This window comes from Drosophila willistoni (assembly GCF_018902025.1).
Source record: "Drosophila willistoni isolate 14030-0811.24 chromosome XR unlocalized genomic scaffold, UCI_dwil_1.1 Seg144, whole genome shotgun sequence".
Classification (NCBI taxonomy): domain Eukaryota; kingdom Metazoa; phylum Arthropoda; class Insecta; order Diptera; family Drosophilidae; genus Drosophila; species Drosophila willistoni.
The window spans coordinates 7,470,178-7,480,010 of NW_025814057.1; the positions used below are offsets into that span (position 1 = coordinate 7,470,178).

Here is a 9,833-nt window from a genome sequence, read left to right on the forward strand (position 1 = left end):
ATCCCAGTTACAAAGAGTCAGCAGAGTCAGTCAGACAGTTTGTCAGATGATGCATATCATTAGCTATTGCTACAGATACAAAATATAATGCAATACAATACAAATACCTCAAGGGGAAGAGGGAGCGGGGCGAATGCATTCGCATTCACGTGCATTTAAATCCTATACACAGAGAAAGAGAGAGAGAGAGACGACGACTAGTTGGTGTGTTCCCCACCCTCTACCAAAAAAAAAAAAAAAAAAAAAAAATGACACGGTGGGAAAAATTGAATACACAAATGACTCGGAACCCATTGTTAGTCCATGGTTTTTACTTTACCTTGAACCTTTACAAAGCCCGCAGAGAGGCAAATAAATATGCAGGCGAATGCACTTTCCATTATCGTTTTAATACCCTTTAGATTGATAGCCATACAAATTAGGTTTATGAAAACTTACCATTCGGTTGCATTATTCGTATTACATATTTTGGTTTTGTTTGTATATAATAAAAAGGTTTTTTATTCAATTCTTTCGCTAAAAAAGTATGTCGTTTTGTTTTTTATTTTGTTTTGTACAAAAAAATATAGTTTTTTTTTTTGCTTTTTGTATATGATAATAAAAATTTTGAACATTTGGTTTTTTTTTAAAAGATTGGACGAACATTAATACAGTTGAAGTTAGAGAGAGGTTTACAAGTTGCTTAAACTATGGATCGGTTTCGTTTTTAAATATCTTCTTAACTAGGTCAACTACTCGAATTTAGTTGAAGTTTATGCAATCCAATATAAATATATATATATATATATAAATTGTATAAATGATATGGTATATTTATGTATGTGTGCTTGTATGTATGTATTTTGTTTTTTTTTTTTTAATATTTATATGCCACAGACAAAATCGAAAAACCAACAGAAATTTTGTTTTTTTTTTCTTCTTTAGCACTAAAAGGCACTATTAAACTATCTTTCTATATATTTATATTTTGTATAGTAGTTGTCACTAATTAAGGCACTTGAGTAAGAGTTTCGAAAATGCCTGCGTCATATTTAAAAATCGTCTCGTATCATCGTTTCTCTATATAGCATCAAAAAGTGTAGGTTAATTGAGCGCATAGTAAGTAATACATAATAAAAAGTACATATATGTAACAAAAAAAAAAAAAAAAGATATGGAAATATATTGAGATACACAGATATATGTATGTACATATATCTATGCTATGGGTAGTATGGGTATACAGTATAAATCATGATTCATTTGAGCGTTGAGTGTGTTAGATTTACTATTTTTTTGGGTTCTACCTAATCTTTATCTCTTGGAAACGTGTCTAATTATGCGAAAATTCAAAGGAATCAAATGGTTATACTCTTAAAAAAGACCACCATCATTTAATATCTCAACAGATTTCATCTATTGGTTGTGGACGGATCAGGATTTCTATTTACTTCAAAAGTCTCTGATTTGAAAAATAAGTTTCATGTCTATTTGTATATTTTTAAAAAGTCTTTTTTTTAGAAAGCACTGGAATAATCATAGTTTCGCGAAGGAAACTGATTATGTTTTTCTTTTGAAATGTTTATAGAAATGGGAACAGAAATTAGTTTGAAATTTATCATTTCAAAAACGAGTTCAAAGCAAACAGAAAGATTGTATACATGGTTTTTCGCGAGAGACACATTTCCAAAGAATGTTTTCTTATGAGATTCAAGCATCTATATGGGTTATCTGATTTTGTGGCAAATGCAGTCATTCATTTGTTGATGGATTTCCTGAATTATTGATGATTCATAAGTACCAAAAGCAATGTGCGAAAAAAAGTCTCTTCTGGTCGTACAAATGTGATGCATTTCAAGTGGAGTGGACGGGTTGGAAGGAGGTTTGTGTGTAAAGAGGGGGGACGGGGACTGTCAAATTGCATAAACATTTTCAACTAAATAAACGCAAAAAAAAAAAATACTACAAATACGAAAAAAATAACCTACTAGCTTTTAATTATAATGGTGAGAATTCTTCTTTGTAAAATTACTCGTGGGGACGGAATGTATCAATGTGTTGTTATATGTATTTTTGTGTGTGTTAGAGCTGGGAAGTAGCTGCAATGGGAAGAGAATTGAAGGTTACATTTGGTCCAATTAACAAAAATATCAACAACTCACCCAAAAGAAAGAAAAAGGCAGGGATCAAAAAGTGAACCCAACCAAACTTAACCGCGAACCAATTCAAATCGCGTTTGAGACTCCTTGAATTGCAACCGTTTGCGCTGCTGGACATGTGCCTCGGTTAGGAAGAGGGTGGCAGCAACCAAAGTGAAAACTGTTCCCACACAGGCAAGAACAAATGACCAGCCGAACCAATTGTTGGCATGCTCTGGCATCCAACCGTTGCGATTGCCAAAACAGGCAAACACAATGACAGCAATGGCCGCACTGACACCAGCTCCAAGTAGAACGTAGCCCAACGATCGTATCAAAGTGATGAAATGCTTCTGATCTGGTCCAGCGCAGAGAAAGAAGACTAATACACCGATGGCACTCACCAGCATGCCGATGAAGGCCACCGTATAAAAGAATTGTGTGGCAATCATGAAGGCTGGCAGCAGGAAGCCACGAATCTCATCGTAGCCAGTGGTAAATGGGTCATAGACCCATCGACAACCCACAAAGAATCGCCGCAGGCTACCATCATTCACATCTTGCAGTGAACGGAAGCAGTGCACCCACAATCCCAGACGATCCAATTTAGCTCCAGTTATGCGATAATCACTTACCAGCCAACTGGGCGTTGCAAAGGCAATGGCAATGAAGGCAAATGCAAAGATGAAAACTCCCACGCCGCAGGTGCCAGCCAAGGTGCGACGTTTCATGTTTACTATATGGTGTGGGTGTGTGGGCGGTAGGTGCTCCTGGGAATCCTCGCGTGCAAAATGTGAAGATTTTTGCATCGGAGATTTGAATTGGTTGGTTGTTGAATATTTAGAAAATGAGCTGTTTGTGTTTGTGTTTGCTGCTGGCTTTGGGTGTGGGCCTCTGAGCTGCCTATCGATAACAACAGGGTTGCATTTGCTAACAGAGTTTTAACAGCGGCTTAACAGAGAGTAATAGAACAAATAAAACTAGAAATTCGAATTTAATTTAAAATCTGAGTAATTTAGCTTCAATTAGAAAATTTTCTAATAGTCCTCGAAAACCCTTCATTAATTCATTAAAAATTCAAGTTCTTATTGAAAAAAAAAAATTATTTCATTGAGCTTATGACAGTTAAAGTCTTTGTTAGGGGTGTACATGTTTGTATTGTTATAACTTATATCAATTTTTATTTTGAAATTTAGTTTAGTCTCGAAATATTGGAAAACACAAAATAAAACTGAAACGCAGAAATTTCAATTACAGGGGATCTCCTCAGCTCTTGTTGTAGTCTGTTTGTTTTTATTCACCCACCTCTCGTTTTAATGACTTTCACCCTTTTTGCCTGCCACACGTTTAAAATCGTTCATTTTGGTGGTCATAATGGGTGAACCGATAAAGCCAATATAGTCAATTTGTGTGACATCTCCGCCAGATTGATTATTCTTGACATAGATCTGAATATTTTGGACATTTTGGAATTTCACATAACGTAAATTAATGGGTTGGCCCTGGTCCAAGTCCTTTTGAGCCAAACTGCAGGAAAAATAAGAACAAAGAATTGAAATAAAATTAAAAATTCACAAAATTTGCAACTTACGTCAAATCCTGAACACTGCTCATGGATTCGGCCATATCGAAATCAATGGTACGCGGTTGATTAATAAACAATTTCACATCTTTAGGTCCCAATTGGACGGGTGCCTTGAATTTCAGAGAATGTATTTTAACCGCCTGATTGAATGTAATGGACATGATCAATTGCTCATCACAATCGGATTGCAAGTAACCACCGGCGGAAGCCAGTGCATGCTTTAGATTATGATCATCGGCCTCGTTAAGGCATTCGCATTCTTGCTTCGAGATGAAGGTGTTCAATTCCATCTGTAAAAGAAAGATGGAGAGAGTTAGAGGGAATTGCAGCATTGGGTTTAATTGTTCACCTACCAATCCTTGACCATAATCTTCGCCGGCTTCCTCACCACTGCTCGAACCGATGTGCTCCTGTATCTTTGCTTCCAGACTATTGACATCCGCTCCCTGAATTCTATCGATTTTGGTCTTATTTCTATAGAATATGAATGTTGGCATGGCCGAGACACCCTGCCCAGCTGCCGTATCCTGACATTTGTCGACATCCACCTTCAGGAATATGGCCCTGGGGTATTTAGTGGAGAACTGCTCAAACATGGGAGCAATTCTCTGGCAGGGACCGCACCAGGAGGCTGTAAAATCAACTACAACCAGTCGTACACCAGCCTGGGTGAGCTCCGCTTGGAAATGCGATTCGTCATTAATAACGCGTACAGCCATATTTGTAGATTTGTGGTTGTGTTAAACGTTTCTCTCCCTGTTTTGTAAACTTGAACTTGTAAATATGCGGATAGACCAAAAACAAAAAGATGACTGGCAACTACTTCGATAGGCACATGTCCGAAAGAAGTTATTACTTATCGATAATTTTCATGCGAAAGTCACAATCATTATCGAGGCATAAAAATGGTCACCCTATTCTAACCACAAGCGTAGACATATCGATATATAGCGCGTTTTTTACTTTCGATAAACCGATTTAGTGGGACCAAACTGATTTTGCGTCACCTCGTGGTTCCCACTTTTGCTCAGATCTTTCAGGTCGCCATATTAACACAAGGAGAAAAAATATTAAAAAAAAAAAGAAAAACTAACGACATTTGAAAAAAAATAATACAATGGCAGACGTGGAAAAAGAGCCCGAGAAGACCATAGCCGAGGATTTGGTGGTTACCAAATATAAATTGGCTGGCGAAATCGTAAATAGTAAGTACAAAAGAAAAAAAAAAAACGGCAACGGAAAAAAACGAAATATGAAGAAACGCAAGTGAAAGTGAAGCCAAAAACTAAGGGGGCCGCTACGTGGCTGCCGCGGTGAGGTGATATAAGCCACGCCGCCAAAGCGGCAACCAAACGAAAACTACAAAAACAATTCAAATAATTTGGAAGTTAAATTGATCTAGATATTTCTTCTCTTCTTTCTTTTTTATTTTTTGGTTGGTTATTTTTAAGAAATCCTCAAATCCCTGATTGACTTGTGTGTGGTGGATGCCTCAGTGCGAGACATTTGCTCCAAGGGTGACCAACTGCTAACGGAGGAAACCGGCAAAGTGAGTTTTGGCCATCAAATAATTAATATAATAGATATACAAGTCCAATGATTAAAAACCTACATATTTGAGGGTTACGTCTGGATTTACAGGTGTTTTGTTAGGTCCCTAGGGTCTAACAGGCGCACATGGTGCTTTAAACCACGTGCCACCATCCAGGCAGGCCCAAAGATCTACAGATTATGAGATCTGAGGACATTTTTTCCAAAGATTTTTATGCAAATTTAGAAATTAGATACTAATCAAGTAAAATGTTTCTTTTTAGGTTTACAAAAAGGAAAAGGACCTAAAGAAAGGCATTGCCTTTCCCACCTGCCTTTCGGTTAATAATTGTGTCTGCCATTTTTCCCCAGCCAAAAATGATACCGATTATTTACTAAAATCGGGTGATGTGGTGAAAATGTAAGCACATAAATATATATAAATATATATATATATATACCTATAACAAAATTTGCTTTTATAGCGATCTGGGCGCTCATATTGATGGTTTCATTGCTGTTGCCGCTCATACAATTGTTGTGGGTAAAAATGATAAGATCACCGGTCGTCAGGCTGATGTCATTTTGGCAGCCTATTGGGCTGTTCAAGCTGCACTGCGTCTGCTTAAATCGGGTGCCAATGTAAGTCCTGAAGATTATTTAGACTTTCTCTTGTATTGCCGGACTAACAACTGCCAAATAATTGTGTGGCCTATTTCCCACACAGTTATTGCTTCATGTCCGGCAAAGATCAAAGGACAATATCGTGAACTAAGCAAATTCAATTTAGAAATGTTTGGTCTTTATTATTGTCTACAGAAATATTTAACTAAAGATGCATTTACTTATGCCAATTACTTTACTAATTGTTATATTATTCTTCTTTAATTTATAGAACTATTCTATTACCGATGCCGTACAACAAATCAGCGAATCATACAAGTGCAAACCCATTGAAGGTATGCTTAGTCATGAGCTGAAACAATTCAAAATTGATGGTGAGAAGACAATCATACAGAATCCTAGCGAGGCGCAGCGTAAAGAGCATGAGAAATGCACATTTGAGACGCATGAAGTATATGCCATCGATGTTATCGTTAGCAGCGGCGAAGGAGTGGTTAGTATATACCCAAAACAGAACAAAAAAATGCCCATCCCCCATCCCATCCGGATGGATATTCTTTGTTCAATGATTAAGAACTTACGCGCTTGAGGTTGAAAAGCCAAATGAGTTAAAGATTTGAAAGATGCTTTCTCTCATGTAAGTCTTGATAAGATTTGGCCTAAACTCTGCGGCACATGAGTTGAGGTAACTAACATTTCGGCAACTCGGCTGGTCATTAGACCAAGGATCATGAGATTATGAGATCTGAGAACGTTTTTATAGTAATATTATTTATTATTTTTTGGATTTTTAAACATTTTCTAATGACAAATTGTTGTGTGTGTGTGTGTGTCTTTTGATAGGGTCGCGAAAAGGACACAAAGGTTTCGATATACAAAAAATCTGATGAGAACTATATGCTTAAATTGAAGGCATCTCGTGCTCTCCTGGCCGAGGTTAAAACAAAATATGGTAATATGCCTTTCAATATACGCAGTTTCGAGGAGGAGACCAAGGCACGCATGGGCGTTGTTGAATGCGTCTCCCACAAGATGATTGAACCCTTCCAAGTCCTGTACGAAAAGCCTTGTAAGTGTTTTAGTCTATAGTTTAGTTTAGTTTAGTTGAAATGGCGAAACTTAATTCCATAATTTGGTAGCACTTTTAAGTTTCCATTTATGGCCAGACATTTTGCTAGAATAAAACTTTAGTTTATGACGTCTTCAGCATTTGCCGAGAATTTGGCCTATGATCTGAACATGACATAAGCACATTTTTGTTAAAATTCAATTTAATCCTTTATTGTTTGAGATTTGAAATTAAATTAATAGAAATTTCTCTCTCTTTCTCTCTCTCTTTTCACATCTTTTTTATTTGTGTTTTTTAGCTGAGGTTGTTGCCCAATTTAAGCACACAGTTCTACTGATGCCCAATGGGGTGAATCTTGTAACCGGCATACCTTTCAATGTGGAAAATTACGTAAGTGAGCACAGCATTGCTCAGGAGGAGCTTAAGGAATTGGTCACGCAGCCACTGGGACCAGTAAAAGGTAAAGGCAAGGGTAAGAAGGGAGCCGCTGCAGCTGCAGCTGCTGCTGGAGCCACTGGAGCTGGAGCTACAAAAGTGGAATCGGCGCCGGCCGTTGAGACCAAGGCATAAATATCATATTTCTAGTTGGTCTAGAAATCTGATAATCTATCTGATCTGATCCCCTCCCCTTCCCTCCCTCTACACACACACACACACACCCCCAGACATGCTAAATAAACATTTTTTGTGAACAATTGCGCTGCCTACTGCTGCCGCCTTTCTAAAAATAGATTTTTACTATCGCGAAATCGCGTAGAGTAAATGATCCATCCAACAATAGAAGAAAAAAAGCAAATAAAATAACATTTCCTCAGACGCCCTATCATATTCTCTCTTCCCTCCACCCCCCCACATCCATCTAAGCAAAAAGGAAAAGAGAAATCAAATCTTTACTTCATTAATTGACAATATTTTTTGTTTGTATAATTCCATAATTGATATGGAATTTTATTTTTGGAAAAATTGAATAGAAGACAAAAAAAAGGTCCGGAAAAGTTCGTAAAATTATCCGTTTCTTTTTAATTTTTTTTCTATTTACTTTACCTAATTTAAGCGTTTGTCCATATTAAAAACATAAAAACAAAACAACAACAAAAATCGCAACGAGAAATGCCACAAAAAGAGCAAGAACTGTCGTCGAACTGTAAAATTTTTAACACTTAATCTTAAAATTACGCTGCGTAGTAGGTATTAAATAAAATTAACATTTTCTATAAAAAGAAACCTGAAATATCACTACTTCTTTTCTTTTTGTTGTTCTTTTCCTAACTTGATTAATTAAATGTTAACTGGGATCGACTCTAGTCGATCGTTTGGGGATGGGATCATTGTGTTGCCTTCTTTCTTCTTATCTTATCTGCGCAATTTCAACTTGAGTCATGGATTTTTATATATCATGCCAAGTTGAAATTGCATATGTACATATATCCTAATGTAATCTCCTTCGATTTTAATAGGACTCATCGATTATCGCAATGTGGCAATGTTTTCATACATATACATATGTATGCATATGCAATATACGCAATGTGGATATATGTGTTTTGCGTATCGGTAAGTGGTGTTTTTTTCTATATTATAACTAAGTATTTGAAATTTATAATGATATACAATCAAAAGCTCAGTTTGGCTTAAGTAGATTGCCGTCTCTGTCATTTTGGAATAACATGTTGACATTCGATTGATGATTTAGGTAATATTTCTCTGTAGAAGTCGATATGATGAAGAAATATTTAGTTCATTTTCGATTCCAAATTGTTGTCCATGTCGCTTGTTGTTATGAGATGAAAAACTATTCAAACGGCAAAGGATTTAAACAAAATGATTTGGGAATAAAATCAGGATTACAGATTGACTAATTTATTTGGAATCAAAAACGAGGAGAGCCCTGATTTACAGACATGTCCTTGGGGGGCTAGATAAAAAAACTGAAATATTTTCATCAAAACAAAATTTTCCTTTCGATTTTGAATGCTTCATTTTAATCGATTAACTAAATTTGCTGAGAGTTATCGACATTTATCTCAAACCATCCCGGAGCTCTTCAAAATAAGTTCAGAATTCTTTCTTGTTAAATTGCTTACATTAAGAAATTTGATTTGGTTGTCCTCAGAATAAGATAATGAAATACAAAATTATTTATAGATGGCTAAAAGTGGATTCAATCTTTGGGTTTACCTTATTCTGGTCCATTTTTCTGTTAAAAATTGTTATCAAAATTTAAATGGGTATATTAGAAGTTTGAAATAAAAATGCGTTGTATTGTTTTTAATTTGTTTTTTTTTCTCTCTTTTTAGTTCTTGTTTTCTTTCTGTTTTTTGTTGTTTTCCTTTTTTCTTTGTTTTCTTCTTTCTTTTTTTTTTTTGCATTTTAAATTAGTTTTGATGTTTACATTCACAATTATATAATTTTTGGAAATTTTTATGCAATATTTCTGTTTTCTTTTTTTTTTGTTTTCTTGTTTTATATTTTTTGTTATTTAATTTTACACAGTCTCATCTTTGAACTTCTTGTAATACGAAAAAGTAGCAAGAATAATAATATGTATAATTAATTTTGTTATCCTGAAGGTGTATGATGGGAGGGTGAGAGGGGGTGGTAGGGGGTAGGTGTAGGAGTTTGGTAGGAAAAGGTGCAGGATTTCATAATAAGCGTTGCTCCAATCAAAGGCCTAATATTGTATATGCCTCTCTCTCTCTCTCTCTCTCTCTGAGAACAACAATTGAATTTGAACAACAAACAAAAACAAAAGATAAATATAAAAAAAAATAAATTGGCATAAGGAAAAAAAAAATAGAAAATGTTGAATTTGTTTTTGTTTCTTTTCTTTTCTCTCTTTTAGCGATGCGCAGATGAGGACATTAACTTTTCTGATTTCTGTTCTGTTTTGATTATAATATGATCTCTA

The 9,833-nt window shown here is 35.6% G+C and overlaps 3 protein-coding genes across 3 annotated transcripts; 1 reads left to right on the forward strand and 2 right to left on the reverse strand.

The window, feature by feature from the left end:
* Positions 1–511: 511 nt before the first annotated feature.
* On the reverse strand, positions 512–3,036 carry LOC6639349. The gene is made up of 2 exons (XM_002061987.4): positions 2,142–3,036; positions 512–2,078 (listed from the first exon to the last, which is right to left on the reverse strand). The coding sequence occupies exon 1, from the start codon at positions 2,924–2,926 to the stop codon at positions 2,189–2,191; it is 738 nt and encodes a 245-aa protein (XP_002062023.2). The 5' UTR covers positions 2,927–3,036; the 3' UTR covers positions 512–2,078; positions 2,142–2,188.
* Positions 3,037–3,202: 166 nt separating this feature from the next.
* Positions 3,203–4,529, reverse strand: LOC6639348 (thioredoxin-like protein 1). Its single transcript, XM_002061986.4, has 3 exons — positions 4,056–4,529; positions 3,709–3,992; positions 3,203–3,644 (listed from the first exon to the last, which is right to left on the reverse strand). The coding sequence occupies exons 1-3, from the start codon at positions 4,419–4,421 to the stop codon at positions 3,431–3,433; spliced, it is 864 nt and encodes a 287-aa protein (XP_002062022.1). The 5' UTR covers positions 4,422–4,529; the 3' UTR covers positions 3,203–3,430.
* A 176-nt stretch (positions 4,530–4,705) lies between these two features.
* LOC6638697 (proliferation-associated protein 2G4) lies at positions 4,706–8,156 on the forward strand. The gene is made up of 7 exons (XM_002061985.4): positions 4,706–4,907; positions 5,154–5,251; positions 5,517–5,653; positions 5,718–5,874; positions 6,128–6,349; positions 6,700–6,925; positions 7,224–8,156. The coding sequence occupies exons 1-7, from the start codon at positions 4,820–4,822 to the stop codon at positions 7,493–7,495; spliced, it is 1,200 nt and encodes a 399-aa protein (XP_002062021.1). The 5' UTR covers positions 4,706–4,819; the 3' UTR covers positions 7,496–8,156.
* Positions 8,157–9,833: the final 1,677 nt, after the last annotated feature.